Source organism: Oncorhynchus tshawytscha, linkage group LG21, assembly GCF_018296145.1.
Source record: "Oncorhynchus tshawytscha isolate Ot180627B linkage group LG21, Otsh_v2.0, whole genome shotgun sequence".
Lineage (NCBI taxonomy): Eukaryota > Metazoa > Chordata > Actinopteri > Salmoniformes > Salmonidae > Oncorhynchus > Oncorhynchus tshawytscha.
Genome location: NC_056449.1, coordinates 27,413,860 through 27,433,122, shown reverse-complemented (window position 1 = coordinate 27,433,122; position 19,263 = coordinate 27,413,860). Strand labels below are relative to the sequence as shown.

At 45.4% G+C, this 19,263-nt stretch overlaps 1 protein-coding gene across 4 annotated transcripts in view; it reads left to right on the top strand.

Moving 5' to 3' along the window:
- Window positions 1-1,623: 1,623 nt before the first annotated feature.
- The window catches only part of ppp3cb (protein phosphatase 3, catalytic subunit, beta isozyme), a 40,591-nt gene continuing 22,951 nt past the window's right edge, over window positions 1,624-19,263 (top strand). For 2 of the 4 annotated variants that reach the window (XM_042303252.1, XM_042303253.1), the window contains exons 1-2: window positions 1,624-2,027; window positions 18,949-19,149. In XM_042303252.1, the coding sequence (XP_042159186.1) occupies window positions 1,979-2,027; window positions 18,949-19,149 (250 nt within the window). In that variant the 5' untranslated portion in view covers window positions 1,624-1,978. Of the gene's footprint in view, window positions 2,028-2,611; window positions 2,719-18,948; window positions 19,150-19,263 lie in introns of those variants that run through there. The other 2 variants (XM_042303250.1, XM_042303251.1) reach the window with 2 other exon arrangements.

Below are 19,263 nucleotides of genomic sequence, written 5' to 3'. Positions count from 1 at the left end.
TTTGTAATATCGAAATAAGCATGTCTCAAACCCCCCATATCACATTCTCACAAACTGTATTGTAAATATAGGTGTGTATTGTACTATCAATTGGTGAAAAGAGCCTCAAATATCACATTCAATTGTAGCCTACACATGAATCAGTCCAAAGCTAAGTTGGTCACGTTTATGTGGGTCAAACAAAACACCCAAATGATTGGTCACATGTCTTTTGTAAAGTTTATGCAGTCCTCATGTAGGCGCAAGTCGAACATTTTTTATCCCCATAATGCGACACTTTGGAAGGCTGACTAAAGTGATCTGATTGAACGCGCCCAATAGTGAACGATTCGAGCCAAAATGGCTTTCATGCATATATTTTGCACTGCTGCAAGCTCATGGGAGATCCTTGCAAATGGTTTACTAACACATCTCACAGCAAATGAGTTGCAATAGAAATGGTTTGAACACACCACAATCAGGTAAATAATTATGATTCCTGTTCATGAATATGGGTTATTACATTTCTATGGGACAGTTAAAGAATAAAATACATATCCCAAGGGTGAATTTTATTAAGGGATAAGGACTGGTTGACGTTCTCATCATGAGAATATAGCACTAAAGGAAGTGTCACTGTGCAGAACGATGACTGTATGGTACAGAACAAAGTATAGCAGATAGGAGCATTCCAGTCCACCACCTCACCCTAAACACAATTTGACAGAATGTCATGTTTTATTGGATGTCAAATATTCCGCATGAACTCTTTACTAATGCATGATCTGTTTTGACTTCACTTGAGTTCATTTTCACATGAAACATAATAGACCTTGGTCTATTTGGAAAGCAGACTAATAATGACGGTAATGAAAATAAGATCATGCTACTCTCATTCATGTTTATACTCTGTACTTACTCACGTGCATTATATGCTGTTAATTTATTGCGCTTCAGTTGATATTGCGTCTCTAACACCCCACTATCCTAAACCAGGTTTAAAGAAGAAGACAGGGTGTGCACTACCAGGCACTACCGCTTGCGCCATAAATGTTCATATAGAGGACGAGTTTAGTGCACTTATGTCGCCCAGGGGCCAGAGAGGCTATTACTATTTGTGCTGGATCTTCCCCCAATGTTATGGAAAGAAAAGATCTGCCGCTGTATACAGAGGGCTGCTTGCAGTAACCTGTACCCAGTGTGCATTCTCACAAAAAATAAATCAGACATACCATTGCAGGTGGGCATTGTATTTGTGTATTTATTGGTAGGCATATGTAGCCTATACCCTAAACGTGATGCCCTTTATAGATGTGTGATGCTTCCCCAATAATGAATATGCTCTCCTCTGAGCTCTGAGGCAGATCCCCAATAGGGACAGATCTCCTATAATAACATAAATATATAAGTATTAGCCTATTGTTATGAACACACACACACACACACACACACACACACACACACACACACACACACACACACACACACACACACACACACACACACACACACACACATTCACACACCACACACACACATTCATACATTCACACACCGGTAATAACATAATATCAGGGGGTTGGTTCGTAGGACGAAAGGGGGAAGCCCCGCATTAGAACCTCCACCGGATGGCGGTATGAGGCTGTCCCTATATGAGGCAGAGTGTGTGCGTGGGAGTTCCTCCTTTCGCCATTCCGGGGTGTCGCCGCACCACAGAGCGCACTGAGGGAGTCCTGCGAAGAGAGGCAGCCCAGTACGCTCCAGGCCTCTTCACACCTTCATCCAGGCCACACGGTTCCCCAGCATGCCCCAGAAGACAGGTATCCGCTCATCATTTCCCCAGAGACCCGCCGCAGACCTCCCCAGCAGCCCCGTTTGAAAGATTACGGCGACACCGAGGGATGCTACTGCAGCAAACGCACCCCGCAACTGCAAACATTCTCGACGTCTGCCCGAGGACCAGATACATTTGGTTGGCCCCTGACAGAAGCCCCCGAGGATGTCCGACAGCGGTGCGAGCATGAACTCCGACGATCGGCCGGTTAAAAGTACGCACAATTATATAATGATGCTTATGCGTTATTGTTTGGATCATTGGCTTTGCATTGGCTGTAAACATGGCTGCAATAATGTCGATATGTGATTGCATGTGTGTGTGTATCCCCCTTTCTCCCCCCTTTTAATTTATCCCCCAATAATAAAACAAAACACTCTTAAGGATATTGTATGTTGAGTCACTGATGAAACAGCAACGTAGTCGAGCTATCGATGCCAGTGTTTGATGATTGACACGGCCACCCCTTTCAGTCCTAAGCAAATATGTTTTAGGTTCTGAATGCCGAGAAGGTGCTACGACCTGTGCACTATGAGGAAATACCCCTTTATTTATTATTATGGGGAATGTCTCTCCGCGCGCACTGAGTGACATGGTGATGCTGCATGAGCTCGCTTTATTCGCCCGGTGCCTTGTGGTATTCTGAAGTAGGCCTACATGTACCCACCAGCGAGAGAGAGCGCGCGCGCGAGAGAGAGAGAGAGTGTGTGTGTGTGTGTGTGAGAGAGAGAGAGAGAGAGAGAGTGTGTGTGTGTGTGAGAGAGAGAGAGAGAGAGAGAGAGAGAGAGAGAGAGAGAGAGAGAGAGAGAGAGAGAGAGAGAGAGAGAGAGAGAGAGAGAATAGCATCTCTTTCCAATGAAACATTTCTGGCAGTTTGACGATGACAGCGAAAGGAAGACTCAAAGGTAATATTATAATTGGTTACATTGTCTCTTAAGCTTAATTTACGGGTATAAGGCCTGTATGTAGGCTATTAGATATTGATAAAACGGGTATGTGTCACGAGTTGATACATGGATCCGTGGAAGTGACGATGTGAATAGCGGATATGTTTTGGGACTTGCCATTTATCCATCCCTGAACCATTTTTAGTGAGGTCCCTTGCGTAGGCGTTATCGGAGTGTTCATAGCCATGACGTTAACTGCTGTGAGAGCTCTACAGCTTGGTCTACGTTGTCGATGTCTAGATGTATTTTTATGCAAATTTGACTCACACCGCCAGGCAATTTATTTATTTAATTGTTTTTAGGATACATCTTGCGAGGTAGAAGAGACTAGATTCGGTTCCATATATGGAAGCTCATAATGTCATTCATCCTGCACCTATGGTTGTGTTCTTATTTTTGTGGGTTTGAAACGTAATATACTGCATATTTCGCGTTATTAACGTTTCTCCCTCATGCTACATTATGCCTAAAGAAATTATGTGCATCTGCACAAATTGTGCGCGTAAGGTCTCACTTTCCTCACTATTCTATTTGTATTGGCCTCCCCGGATCATTCTGTCTCACTGAGAGCCAAATGAGAGACAAAATGGAGTTTCGGAATGCTTAGTTGCGTATCAGCATATTGTATGTAGCCTATTGCGTTCATTAAAGCAGTATATCATGCTTTTATTGCATCTTTAGATTATGGAATATTTCATGTTTATGAAGAGCGGCTTTTACGCGTTGGCGGCATCAGACGAGGTTCAGCCAGCCTTAGTACACAGTATCTGCGCAGATTGTCATGTTTATCGGGGTCACAACAACCCTGGCAGTGTATGGACTGTGTGCACGTAGTCACATGCGACGATGCATAACTGGGAGATTATCGCCGGTTTCTGGTGTGGGAAAAAAGGGGGACGCGGGACAGATTGACACTCGGTCGGGAAAGCCCGGGTTTTCCGTGTGGGGCGCGTTTGGCTGAGTGTATGTGCACGTGCGCCGCGCGTGCACGTACGTGCGCGTGCGTGTTGGAACGCAGCTGGGCAGTGTGCTATAGTGCTCATCTGTAATAGTAAACTGAACAGCAGTATGCAAACCCATACACACATAATCTAGCTCAATGCCACTGTGAGAATAGATTGTAGCCTAGAGGAGAGAGACACATCACAGTGAGAGAGAACATTTCAGATGAGAGGAGGGAGCGGAGAGAGCATATATAAAGGCCTTTAGTTAAATGAGTGCAGTATGGCTACAGTAGGCCTATGAATGGTGAGGGAGTCCAGACGGTAGCTTTGTTACATCCAGAAATGGGTGTGTGTAGGCTACTGTAGATGGACTAGGAGAGCGTGGGATAGGATGGAGGGATCAGAACGATTTGGAAGAGAGAGAGCACAACGGCAGATGAATGGAGGCACTGAACCAGGACGGAGTGCTCGCTAGGTGAGAGGCAGGAGAGGAAAGAGAGTATGTGACAGGTACATTGAGGAGTTGAAGTAGATGAGGAGAGAGAGAGAGAAAGAGATGGAGGATTGTATGATGTAGGCTAATGGACAGACAGAATCTCCCAGGACCAATAGGATCTTCTGATCCTATGGACTTTAACCAATCTAATGGCTCAGATTTGCAAACCGTTCTCAACAGATTTTATATGAAAGACTTGTGATCTTCAATCCTGGTGAACCACACAATGTGCAGGATTTAGTTCCAGCCCAGCACTAACACACATATTTGATTAAACTAATCAACTATCATCAAAGCCCTCGATTTGGCCTGCCTATTGACATTTAGAGTTTGCAAGGAAAGGACCGGAGGTTAGGACACAAGGAATGGAGGGAAGACTATTGAGGAAGAGCCCGAGTCACCTTTCCTCACATGCCTTGCATGTAACGTTAATAAAAACTTTGTGACTATCCATGGCCATACTAGTGCTCTCCTTATGGTCCACTTTCTGAGGAAAGTTGCTACGAACCCAGCTGTCTTTTATTTCTCTAGTGACTCACGCAATCTCCTCAAGTTGATAGGCTATCAGGTATTACATTAGAGTGTTTTCAGGCTAAGTGGTTGAACCTTTCATTCAGGCATACCAGTCAGAGAATAGAAGCAATCATCAGAGATCTCTCCATTCCGCAGACTTACTCTGCAAAGAGGTCTTGTCTGAATGGTTCACATATTGTACATTATATGCAATAAATAAAGATAGATGGGATTGGATAAACCACAATTTTGCTGAGCTATTTAACCTGTTCAGCACTGTCAGATCAGTGATCAGTATTGAGGTAGGAAGGAAGGATGGAAGGAGGCAAGAAGGAAGGATGAAAGGATTTTTCATTCAGGAATGCAAGCATGCATGCACACACACATACACAAATGCATACACACACACACACCATTCCTGGCATGGCTTGGGGCACCTTGCGCCCTGTGTGTGTGAATCTGTATGTGAGTGTGTGTATAGTTAATATTTGTGTGTGTGAGTGTGTGTACAGTTACAATTCATGTGAGTGTGTGTGTGTATGTGTGTGTGTGTGAGTGTGTGTACAGTTAGTATTCATGTGTGTGTGAGTGAGTGTGTGTACAGTCAGTATTTGTGTGTGTGTGTGTGAGAGAGTGTGTACAGTTAGTTTCATGTGTGTGTGAGTGTGTGTGTACAGTTAGTATTCATGTGTGTGTGTGTGTGTGTGTGTGTGTGTGTGTGTGTACAGTTAGTATTAATGTGTGTGTTGTGTGTGTGCGCGTGTGTGTGTGTGTGTGTGGGGGTGAGAGTGTGTGTACAGTTAGTATTGCTAGGTTCTGACAAACACAATGAAAAACTAACAGACAACTAGTCAAAGCTCAAACTAAGTTAATTCACCCAATGGGTCAAACATCTGAATAAGACAAGACATATTCCAACCAGCACCAGTATTTATACCCTCCTTTAGGAGGAGTCTCCTGCTTGCACGTCTAAACACTGTCTCTGTGTTGCTAGGCAGAAAGTTAAGGGATGTGGGTTGTAAAACTGTTCCCTCTCCCTTCATCTGATTTAACCTCGGCCCTCATTCCTCACTAATCCACAGCTATCCAACCTTATCAGAGACCTCACTTTGTAACTTTCCAGACCCATACTTCTTCTCCACCCTCCCTTGACCCCACCATTTACATTCCTCCTACATATAACCATTAACTTCTAGTATAGCAACTATTTCAAAGTACAACCCAACAGTATTGATATTTGTGTGTGTGTGTGTGTGTGTGTGTGAGTGAGTGTGTGTACAGTTAGTATTTGTGTGTGTGTGAGTGAGTGTGTGTGTGTTTGTGTGTGAGTGAGTGAGTGTGTGTACAGTTAGTATTTGTGTGTGTGTGTGTGTGTGTGTGTGTGTGTACAGTTAGTATTTGTGTGTGTGTGTGTGTGTGTGTGTGAGAGAGTGTGTGTACAGTTAGTATTTTGTGTGTGTGTGTGTACAGTTAGTTTTTGTGTGTGTGTGTGTGTACAGTTAGTATTTGTGTGTGTGTGTGTGTGTGAGTGAGTGTGTGTACAGTTAGTATTTGTGTGTGTGTGTGAGTGAGTGTGTGTACATTTAGTATTTGTGTGTGTGTGTGAGTGAGTGTGTGTGTGTTTGTGTGTGTGTGTGAGTGAGTGAGTGTGTGTACAGTTAGTATTTGTGTGTGTGTGTGTGTGTGAGTGAGTGTGTGTACAGTTAATATTCATGTGTGTGGTGCCCGTAGCGAGGTAGGTCACACGTTGACAGTTTTCTCTTAGTTCTGTGCGTACTATGGCAGGACAGAGTATTTATAGCCCTTTAGAGTATGCAGTGAGGGAGAGAAGGAGGGAGAGAGGTACAGTGAGAGAAAGGAAAGGAGGTAGAGAGAGAGAGAGATTGTCTAATGAGGACATGCTGTTAGGGGACGGACCGTTGTTTCTGTCAGTGTGTGTGTGTGTGTGTGTGTGAGCATATGTACACTTGATGGTCCTTCATGTGTGAAGCATGCACACACACACACCTTCAAAGACCCATGGATCTGTGCTAGGCTGCTAGCTGATCTGGGTCAGAGATTGTGGAGGCATGAACACACACACATATACACAAACATGCACGCACAAATACACACACACACACAAATACACACACACACACACACACACACACACACACACACACACACACACACACACACACACACACACACACACACACACGTAGACATAAAGACACGCATGTACACACACACACACATAAGCATGTGCACTATCACACCCCTCCCCCTTCTTATTTTGCACTCTCTCACTCCTCTCGTTCCGTGCTCCCATTCTTTCATCACTCAATTCCTCCCTCTCATTTATTTATGCAGTGACAGGCTGTAGGATGAGCAGATCTCCTGAGATGTGTTGTATCATTCTCCACGAGGTCTTGCAGAGGCCAACATATTGAGACAGAAACAGGTTCCTCACACGCAGTCAACAACACACACCAAGATGCCACGGGGAAACGCAGCGATGGTTTTTTGAACCAATGGCAAATGCAGAGCTGTCAGGTCTAACTACAGCAGATATGTTGATAAAAGGCACTTTAGTGTTTTTCAACTGTCTGTACATATACAGTAGCAGGCTAATAAGGCATGAGGGGTAAAACGAGTCCTATATCGACTTAACCTGAAAGGCCGCTCAGCAAGGAAGAAGCCACTGCTCCAAAACCGCCATAAAAAAAGCCAGACTACGGTTTGCAACTGCACATGGGGACAAAGATCGTACTTTTTGGAGAAATGTCCTCTGGTCTGATGAAACAAAAAATAACTGTTTGGCCATAATGACCATCGTTATGTTTGGAGGAAAAAGGAGGAGGTTTGCAAGCCAAGGAACACCATCCCAACCGTGAAGCACGGGGGTGGCAGCATCATGTTGTGGGGGTGCTTTGCTGCAGGAGGGACTGGTGCACTTCACAAAATAGATGGCATCATGAGGTAGGAAAACTATGTGGATATATTGAAGCAACATCTCAAGACATCAGTTAAAACTTGGTCGCAAATGGGTCTTCCAAATGGACAATGACCCCAAGTATACTTCCAAAGTTGTGGCAAAATAGCTTAAGGACAACAAAGTCAAGGTATTGGAGTGGCCATCACAAAGCCCTGACCTCAATCCCATAAAAAATTTGTGGGCATAACTGAAAAATCGTGTCTGAGTAAGGAGGCCTAAAAACCTGACTCAGTTACACCAGCTCTGTCAGGAGGAATGGACAAAATTCACCCAATTTATTGTGGGAAGCTTGTGGAAGGCTACCCAAAACTTTTGACCCAAGTTAAACAATTTAAAGGCAATGCTACCAAATACTAATTGAGTCTATGTAAACCTCTGACCCACTGGGAATGTGATGAAAAAAATAAAAGCTGAAATAAATCATTCTCTACTATTCTGACATTTTACATTCTTAAAATCAAGTGGTGATCCTAACTGACCTAAGACAGGGAATTTTTACTCGGATTTAATGTCAGGAATTGTGAAAAAATGAGTTTAAATGTATTAGGCTGAGGTGTATGTAAATATCCGACTTCAACTGTACGTTCTGATATACAACGGCTGTCAGTCAATCAGCATTCAGTTCTCAAACCACCCAGTATATAATATTCTACAAAGCCTTTTTTTCCAAGTACTGTATTTTGTTTTCTCAAACTCTCCATTATCTTCAATATCTGTCCTACTTTTTCTCAATTCTCCTCTCCTCTCCTCTCCTCTCCTCTCCTCTCCTCTCCTCTCCTCTCCTCTCCTCTCCTCTCCTCTCCTCTCCTCTCCTCTCCTCTCCTCTCCTCTCCTCTCCTCTCCTCTCCTCTCCTCTCCTCCTCTCCTCTCCTCTCCTCCCCCACCCTCCCTACCCTCCTCCTCTCCTCTCCTCTCTTCCCTCACAATCACAGTCTCACGCACACACACACACACACACACACACACACACACACACACACACACACACACACACACCACACACACACACACACACACACACACACACACACACACACACACACACACACACACACACACACACACACACACACACACATTTTTCACTTGCACATACTCTCACACACCCTCAAACCATACCATACCATAGTGGGTTAGAGTAGTTTGGTGGTGGAACTAGGGCAGTGCATTGGACAGGACATTCCTTGTATTGGTAAAAGAACAGTGTGGGTTAGTTCCCTGTAGAGCTAATCCTACCGTAGTGGACCAGGAGCAGTAACCTGACCTGGTTAGCCCTTTAGCTCAGTGGGGTACTCTGACAGTGTGGAATACACCCAAAACCTCAGAGACACATGACTAGTTGGGGGCTGCGGAGCCTGAAGTGAGGGTGTGTGTGTGTGCACGTGTGCGTCCATGTGTGTGTGTGTGCACCTGTGCGTGTGTGTGTGTGTGTGTGCACGTGTGCGCCCGTGTGTGTGTGTGCACGTGTGCGTCCATGTGTGTGTGTGTGTGTGTGTGCACGTGTGCGTCCATGTGCGTGTGTGTGCACGTCCATCTGTGTGTGTGTGTGTGCACGTGTGCGTCCGCGTGTGTGCACGTGTGCGTCCATGTGTGTGTGTGTGCACGTGTGCGTCCGTGTGTGTGTGTGTGCACGTGTGCGTCCATGTGTGTGTGTGTGTGTGCACGTGTGCGTCCGTGTGTGTGCACGTGTGCGTCCGTGTGTGTGTGTGTGTGTGTGTGATGAATTAGCCTGATTTACGGTTTAGGTGATAGGGGCAGTCAGGAGGTAGCAGCGGACAGTTAGAGGGTGATGGATAGAAGGCAGAAAGAAACAGAGAGAGAAAGAAGGAAAGAAAGAAAGAAAGAAAGAAAAAAGAGAGAGAGAGAGTGAGCAGAAGGCCTACTTTCCTGATCTAGGCCATTATCTGTGTTAGCACTGGTGGGGCTTCATGAGGCTCTGTAGATCCTGCAGAACATTACCTTTATGTGTGTGTGTGTGTGTGTTGTTTATGTGTGTGTGTTTATGTGTGTGTGTGGGTGTTTGTGTGTGTTTATCTGTGTGTGCGTTCGCACACAAGTGTGTTTCTGTGTTGCCGAAACTTTACCTGGTTGTGTGTATTTCTGTCTCTGTATTTCTTTGTTTGTGTATGTGTGTGCATACGTGGATGTACAGTTGAAGTTGGAAGTTTACATACACCTTAGCCAAAGACATTTAAACTCAGTTTTTGACATTTAATCCGAGTAAAAATTCCATGTCTTAGGTCAGTTAGGATCACCAGAATGATAGTAGAGATAATTATTTCTTTCAGCTTTTATTTCTTTCATCACATTCCCAGTGGGTCACAAGTTTACATACACTCAATTAGTATTTGGTAGCATTGCCTTTAAATGGTTTAACTTGGGTCAAACTTTTCGGGTAGCTTCCCACAATAAGTTGGGTAAATTTTGGCCTATTCATCCTGACAGAGCTGGTGTAACTGAGTCAGGTTTGTAGGCCTCCTTGCTCGCACACAATTTTTCAGTTCTGCCCACAAATCTTCTATAGGACTGAGGTCAGGGCTTTGTGATGGCCACTCCAATACCTTGACTTTGCTGTCCTTAAGCTATTTTGCCACAACCTTGGAAGTATGCTTGGGGTCATTGTCCATTTGGAAGACCCATTTGCGACCAAGCTTTAACTGATGTCTTGAGATGTTGCTTCAATATATCCACATAATTTTACTTCCTCATGACGCCATCTATTTTGTGAAGAGCACCAGTCCCTCCTGCAGCAAAGCACCCCCACAACATGATGCTGCCACCCCCGTGCTTCACGGTTGGGATGGTGTTCTTCGGCTTGCAAGCGTCCCCCATTTTCCTCCAAACATAACAATGGTCATTATGGCCAAACAGTTCTATTTTTGTTTCATCAGACCAGAGGACATTTCTCCAAAAAGTACGATCTTTGTCACCATGTGCAGTTGCAAACCGTAGTCTGGCTTTTTTATGGAGGTTTTGGAGCAGTGGCTTCTTCCTTGCTGAGCGGCCTTTCAGGTTATGTCGATATAGGACTCATTTTACTGTGGATATAGATACTTTGTACCTGTTTCCTCCAGCATCTTCACAAGGTTCTTTGCTGTTGTTTTGGGATTGATTTGCACTTTTCGCACCAAAGTACGTTCATCTCTAGAAGACAGAACGCGTCTCCTTCCTGAGCGCTATGACGGCTGCGTGGTCCCATGGTGTTTATACTTGCTTACTATTGTTTGTACAGATGAACGTGGTACCTTCAAGCATTTTGAAATTGCTCCCAAGGATAAATCAGACTTGTGGAGGTCTTCAATTTTTTTTCTGAGGTCTTGGTTGATTTCTTAGAATTTTCCCATGATGTCAAGCAAAGAGGCACTTAGTTTGAAGATAGGCCTTGAAATACATCCACAGGTACACCTCCAATTTACTAAAGTGATGTCAATTAGCCTATCAGAAGCTTCTAAAGTGTTGCTACCTACCCTCACCACCTGGGGGTGACCCGTCAGGAAGTCCAGGACCCAGTTGCAGAGGGAGGTGTTTTGTCCCAGGGTCCTTAGCTTAGTGATGAGCTTTGAGGGTACTATGGTGTTGAACGCTGAGCTATAGTCAATGAATGGCATTCTCACATAGGTGTTCCTTTTGTCCAGGTGGGAAAGGGCAGTGTGGAGTGCAATAGAGATTGCATCATCTGTGGATCTGTTTGGGTGGTATGCAAATTGGAGTGGGTCTAGGGTTTCTGGGATAATGGTGTTGATGTGAGCCATTACCAGCCTTTCAAAGCACTTCATGGCTACAGACGTGTGTTCTACGGGTCTGTAGTAATTTAGGCAGGTTGCCTTTGTGTTCTTGGGCACAGGGACTATGGTGGACGAGACAGCCTATAGGGAGGAGGTCAGAGACCTGGCTGGGTGCCAGAATAACACCTGGTGCCAGAATAACAACCTATCCCTCAACGTAACCAAGAGTAAGGAGATGATTGTGGACTACAGGAAAAGGAGCACCGAGCACGTCCCCATTCTCATCAACGGGGCTGTAGTGTAGCAGGTTGAGAGCTTCTAATTCCTTGGTGTCCACATCAACAACAAACTAGAATGGTCCAAACACACCAAGACAGTCGTGAAGAGGGCACGACAAAGCCTATTCCCCCTCAGGAAACTAAAAAGATTTGGCATGGGTCCTGAGATCCTCAAAAGGTTCTACAGCTGCAACATCGAGAACATCCTGACCGGTTGCATCACTGCCTGGTACGGCAATTGCTCGGCCTCCGACCGCAGGGCACTTCAGAGGGTTGTGCGTACGGCCGAATACATCACTGGGGTAAAGCTGCCTGCCATCCAGGACCTCTACACCAGGCAGTGTCAGAGGAAGGCCCTAAAAATTGTCATAGACTGTTCTCTCTACTACCGCATGGCAAGCGGTACCGGAGTGCCAAGTCTAAGACAAAAAGGCTTCTCAACAGTTTTTACCCCCAAGCCATAAGACTCCTGAACATCTAACCAAATGGTTACCCAGACTATTTGCATTGTGTGCCCCCCCCCCAACCCCTCTTTTACGCTGCTGCTACTCTCTGTTTATCTTATATGCATAGTCCCTTTGACCATACATCCATGTACATACTGCCTCAATTGGCCCGACCAACCAGTGCTCCCGCACATTGGCTAACCGGGCTATCTGCATTGTGTCCCACCACCCTCCAACCCCTCTTTTTACGCTACTGCTACTCTCTGTTCATCATATATGCATAGTCACTTTAACCATACCTACATGTACATACTACCTCAATAAGCCTGACTAACAGGTGTCTGTATAGCCTTGCTACTCTTATTTTCAAATGTCTTTTTACTGTTGTTTTATTTCTTTACTTACCTACACACACACACACACACACACACACACACACACACACACACACACACACACACACACACACACACACACACACACACACACACACACATATACCTTTTTTGACACTGTTGTTTAGAGCCTGTAAGTAAGCATTTCACTGTAAGGTCTACACCTGTTGTATTCGGCGCACTTGACAAATAAACTTTGATTTGATTTGATTTGATAAAGCCATGACATTATTTTCTGTAATTTTCCAAGCTGTTTAAAGGCACAGTCATCTTAGTGTACGTAAACTTCTGACCCACTGGAATTGTGATACAGTGAATTATAAGTGAAATAATCTGTACTTCAATTACTTGTGTCATGCACAAAGTAGATGTCCTAACCGACTTGCCAAAACTATAGTTTGTTATCAAGAAATTTGTGGAGTGGTTGAAAAACAAGTTTTAATGACTCCAACCTAAGTATATATAAACTTCCTACTTCAACTGTATGTGTGTTCGTGTCTCAGTGTGTGTATGGGCTTTTGCCTTTGTGCCTGTGTGTGTGTGTGAGTACTCATGTGCAGCTGGGAGCTCTTGCTTTATCACTCTCCTCACCAGTCATCTCCAGCAGTGCCCTAAGGGCCTTCATTATGTAAGAGAAACACCGCTGCAAAGTGCAAACCGACAACTCAGCCATAGCTATGCTGAAATAAAGCCTGTTAGGCCACCTATAACACAGACAGTACATTCAAGTTTAAAGTTTTATTAGTTGTATATACGGGATACGCATGGTACACATCGTCCAATGAAATGCTTACTTCTCGAAAATGCAACAACACTAAAGAAATAAGAAATATTAAATAAGAAATACTAAAAGATGGCCTACACACAATACCCCATAAAGTGGAATTATGTTTTTTACAAATGTGTACAAAAGAATGCAAAATTTAAAGCTGAAATGTCTTGAGTCAAAATGTATTCAAGTTCAGCATAAAAAATGTGCTGAACAAGTCACATAATACGTTGCATGGACTGTGTGCAACAATAGTGTTCAACATGATTGTTTAATGACTGCCTCATCTCAGTACCAAACACATACAATTATCTGTAAGGTTCCTTATTGGAGCAGTGAACTTAAAACACAGATTCAACCACAAAGACCAAGGGAGGTTTTCCAATGCCTTGCAAAGTGTTTCATTGATCACTGCATTGTTGGGCGCTTGCAAGGAAGACATTTCACTGTACTTGCGCACGTGACATTCAAAGGTGAAACTTGAAAACTATTTGTAGATGGGTAAAAATTAAGAAAAGAAGACGTTGAATATCCCTTTGAGGTGAAGTTGATAATTAGACTTTGGATGGTGCATCAATACACTACAAAGAAACAGATGTCCTTCCTAACTCAGTTGCAGGAGAGGAAGGAAACCGCCATGAGACCAATGGTGACTTTAAAACAGTTACAGAGTTTAATGGCTGTGATAGGAGAAAACTGAGGATGGATCAACAACATTGTAGTTACTCAACAATACCAACCTAACTGACAGAGTGAAAAGAAGGAAGCTTGTACAGCAGGGGTGTCAAACTCAATCCACAGAGGGCCGAGTGTCTGGGTATTTTTGTTTTTTTCCTTTCAATTAAGATGTAGACAACCAGGTGAGGGGAGTTCCTTACTAATTAGTGATCTTAATTCATCAATAAAGTACAATTGTAGAGGCAAAATCCTCAGACTCTTGGCCCTCTGTTGAATAAGTTTGATAAAAGTGCTGTACAGAATAATATTCCAAAATATGCATCCTATTTCCAATAAGGCCCCAAAGCATTATATTTAGGGCAAATCCAACATATCACATCAATTAGTACCATTCTCCATCATTTCAAGCACGGTGGTGGCTGAATCAAGGTTATGGGTATGCTTCTTGTCAAGGATTAGGGAGTTTTTAAGGATAAAAAGAAACGGAATAGAGCACAGTCAAAATCCAAGAGGAAAATATGGTTCTGTCTGCTTTCCAACAGACACTGGGAGACAAATGTTTCTGAGTAGCCTATTTACAGTTTTGACTTTAATCTGCTTGAAATTCTATGGCAAGACATGAAAATGGCTGTCTAGCAATGACTAACAACCAACTTGACAGAGCTTGAAGAATTTTCTTTTAAAAGTGCAAATTTGACCAAGAAAGACTCACAGCTGTAATTGCTGCCAAAGGTGATTCGAACGTGTATTATAAACTGGGTGGTTCGAGCCCTGAATGCTGATTGGCTGACAGCCGTGGTATATCAAACTGTATACCACGGGTATGACAAAATATTTATTTTACTGCTCTAATTACGTTGGTAACCAGTTTATAATAGCAATTAGCGTTGTGCTTAAGAACAGCCCTTAGCCATGGTATATTGGCCATATACCACACCTCCTCATGTCTTATTGTTTAATTGACTCAGGGGCGTGAATAGATAGGTAAATTAGATATTTCTGTTTTTCATTTTCAATAAATTTGCTAACATTTCTAAAAACATGTTTTCACTTTGTAATTATGGTGTACTGTGTGTAGATGGGTGAGAAAAATACAATATTTAATCCATTTTGAATTCAGGCTGTAAGAAGAAAGAAGAAACCCACACACTGCTCTTGCTAGTATCGTTACTCTTTACAAAGCTTCCCGTATCGGCCTCAAGGCCTTCCTCAGAGGGTTTTTACATTTATACCCTCATGTAGATTTTTCTCCATCCACATCCGTTCAATGCATCGAATAGGGTTGGAGTCTAGGTCAAATAAACACCTGTTACCAAATATAACCATGTGCATTTCATAAGTACTCTAATACAGTGTGCACCTTTGTAATTTTGAATTCAGGCTGTAACACAACAAAATGTCAAATAAGTCAAGGGGTATGAATACTTTCAGAAGGCACTGCAGTCCAATATTTACACATGTAAACTGAAGGGGGGGGGGAAGTGTATAAACTGAGAAGTAGAAAAAAAAGTCTGGTAGCAGCAGTTGTGATGTGTGTGTAGCATGAATGTATATGTGTGTATGTGACCATAGTCAGCAAGAAAACAATTGGTAACACACTACGCCGTGAAGGACTGAAATCCTGCAGTGCCCGCAAGGTCCCCCTGGTCAAGAAAGAACATATACAGGCCCGTCTGAAGTTTGCCAATGAACATCTGAATGATTCAGAGGACAACTGGGTGAAAGTGTTGTGGTCAGATGAGACCAAAATGGAGCTCTTTGGCATCAACTCAACTCGCCGTGTTTGAAGGAGGAGGAATGCTGCCTATGACCCCAAGAACACCATCCCCACCGTCAAACATGGAGGTGGAAACATTATGCTTTGGGGGTGTTTTTCTGCTAAGGGGACAGGACAACTTCACCGCATCAAAGGGACAATGGATGGGGCCATGTACCATCAAATCTTGGGTGAGAACCTCCTTCCCTCAGCCAGTGCATTGAAAATGGGTCGTGGATGGGTATTCCAGCATGACAATGACCCAAAACACACGGCCAAGGCAACAAATGAGTGTCTCAAGAAGAAGCACATTAAGGTCCTGGAGGGGCCTAGCCAGTTTCCAGACCTTAATCCCATAGAAAATCTGTGGAGGGAGTTGAAGGTTCGTGTTGCCAAACATCAGCCTCGAAACCTTAATGACTTGGAGAAGTTCTGCAAAGAGGAGTGGGACAAAATCCCTCCTGAGATGTGTGCAAACCTGGTGGCCAACTACAAGAAATGTCTGACCTCTGGGATTGCCAACAAGGGTTTTGCCACCAAGTACTAAATCATGTTTTGCAGAGGGGTCAAATACTTATTTCCCTCAATAAAATGCAAATCAATTTATAACATTTTTGACATGCGTTTTTCTGGATTTTTTTGTTGTTATTCTGTCTCTCACTGTTCAAATAAACCTACCATTAAAATTATAGACTGATCATTTCTTTGTCAGTGGGCAAATGTACAAAATCAGCAGGGGATCAAATACTTTTTTCCCCCTCACTGTATATATATATATGTGTATAGATAGATAGATAAGTAGTTTCCCTGTATCCTGCTGCGTCCAGTACAGTATATGATGTGAATTACACTTTTTCTCACCCTGTCGCCCTGTCTCCCCATCTCTCTCTACCCCATCTCTCTCTCTCCATCCCCATATCTCTCTCCATCTCTCTCTCCATCCCCATCTCTCCCCATCTCTCTCTCTCTCCATCCCCATCTCTCCACATCTCTCTCTCCATCCCCATCTCTCCCCATCTGTCTCTCCATCCCCATCTCTCTCCCATCTCGCTCTCCATCCCCATCTCTCCCCATCTCTCCATCCCCATCTCTCCCCATCTCTCTCTCCATCTCTCCCCATCTCTCCCCATCTCTCTCTCCATCCCCATCCCTCCCCATCTGTCTCTCCATCCCCATCTCTCCCCCATCTCACTCTCCATCCCCATCTCTCCCCATCTCTCTGTCCATCTCTCCCCATCTCTCCCCATCTCTCTCTCCATCCCCATCTCTCCATCCCCATGTCTCCCCATCTCTCTCTCCATCTCTCCCCCATCTCCCCCATCTCTCCCCATCTCTCTCTCCATCCCCATCTCTCCCCATCTGTCTCTCCATCCCCATCTCTCCCCCATCTCGCTCTCCTCATCCCCATCTCTCCCCATTTCTCCATCCCCATCTCTCCCCATCTCTCTCTCCATCTCTCCCCCATCTCTCCCCATCTCTCTCTCCATCCCCATCTCTCCCCATCTCTCTCTCCATCCCCATCTCTCCCCCATCTCTCCCCTCATCTATCCCCCATCTCTCTCTATCTCCATCCCTCCCCCATCTCTCCCCCATCTCTCTCTCCATCCCCATCTATTCCCCATCTGTCTCTCCATCCCCATCTCTCTCTCCTCCCCATCTCTCCCCCATCTCTCCCCATCTCTCTCCATCCCCATCTCTCCCCCATCTCTCTCTCCATCCCCATCTATTCCCCATCTGTCTCTCCATCCCCCATCTCTCTCTCATCCCCATCTCTCCCCCATCTCTCCCCATCTCTCTCCATCACCATCTCTCCCCATCTCTCCCCCATCTCTCTCTCATCCCCATCTATTCCCCATCTCTCTCTCCATCCCCATCTCTCCCCCATCTCTCCATCCCCATCTCTCCCCCATCTCTCTCTCCATCTCTCTCTCCATCCCCATCTCTCCCCCACTCTCTCCCCCATCTCTCTCTCCATCCCCATCTCTCCCCCATCTCTCCCCCATCTATTCCACATCTGTCTCTCCATCCCCATCTTTCCTCCCATCTCTCCCCCATCTATTCCACATCTGTCTCTCCATCCCCATCTCTCCTCCCATCTCTCCCCCATCTCTCCCCCATCTCTCCCCCATCTCTCCCCCATCTATTCCACATCTGTCTCTCCATCCCCATCTCTCCCCATCTATTCCCCATCTGTCTCTCCATCCCCATCTCTCCCCATCTCTCCATCCCCATCTCTCCCCCATCTCTCTCTCCATCCCCATCTCTCCCCCATCTCTCTCGCCATCCCCATCTCTCACCCATCTCTCCCCATCTATTCCCCATCTCTCCTCCCATCTCTCCCCCATCTATTCCCCATCTGTCTCTCCATCACCATCTCTCCCCCATCTCTCTCGCCATCCCCATCTCTCCCCCATCTATTCCCCATCTCTCCCCATCTATTCCCCATATCTCCCCCATCTATTCCCCATCTCTTCCCCATCTATTCCCCATCTGTCTCTCCATCCCCATCTCTCCCCATCTCTCCCCATCTCTCCCCATCTCTCCCCCATCTATTCCCCATCTGTCTCTCCATCCCCATCTCTCCCCCATCTATTCCCCATCTCTCCCCCATCTCTCCCCATCTGTCTCTCCATCCCCATCTCTCCCCCATCTCTCTCCCATCTATTCCCCATCTGTCTCTCCATCCCCATCTCTCCCCCATCTCTCCCCCATCTCTCCCCCATCTATTCCCCATCTATTCCCCATCTCTCCCCCATCTCTCCCCATCTCTCCCCATCTATTCTCCATCTATTCCCCATCTCTCCCCATCTATTCTCCATCTATTCCCCATCTCTCCCCATCTATTTACCATCTCTCCCCATCTATTCCCCATCTGTCTCTCCATCCCCATCTCTCCCCATCTCTCCCCATCTCTCCCCCATCTCTTTCCCCATCCCCATCTCTCCCCCATCTTTCCCCATCTCTCTCTCCACCCCATCTCTCCCTCCATCCTCATCTCTCCCCCATCTCTCTCTCCACCCCATCTCTCCCCATCTCTCTCTCCATCCCATCTCTCCCCATCTCTCTTTCCATCCCCATCTCTCCCCATCTCTCTCTCCATCCCCATCTCTCATCCATATCTCTCTCCATCCCCATCTATTTCTCTCCATCCATATCTCTCCCCCATTTCTTTTTCCATCTTTCTCTCTCTCCTCTTTCCTCTTCCTAGCGGTCCCCTTCCCCCTGAGCCACAGGCTCTCCATGAAGGAGGTGTTTGACTGTGAGGGGAAGCCCAGAGTAGACCTGCTAAAAGCCCACCTCACCAAGGAGGGTCGTCTGGAGGAGGTGGTGGCCCTACGTATCATCAATGAGGGAGCCGCCATCCTGCGCCAGGAGAGGACCATGCTGGATATAGAGGCCCCAGTCACAGGTGAGGAGGGAGGGGGAGTGGGGAGGGAGGGAGAGGAGAGTGGAGAGGAAGGAGAGGACCATGCTGGATATAGAGGCCCCAGTCACAGGTGAGGAGGGAGGGGGAGTGGGGAGG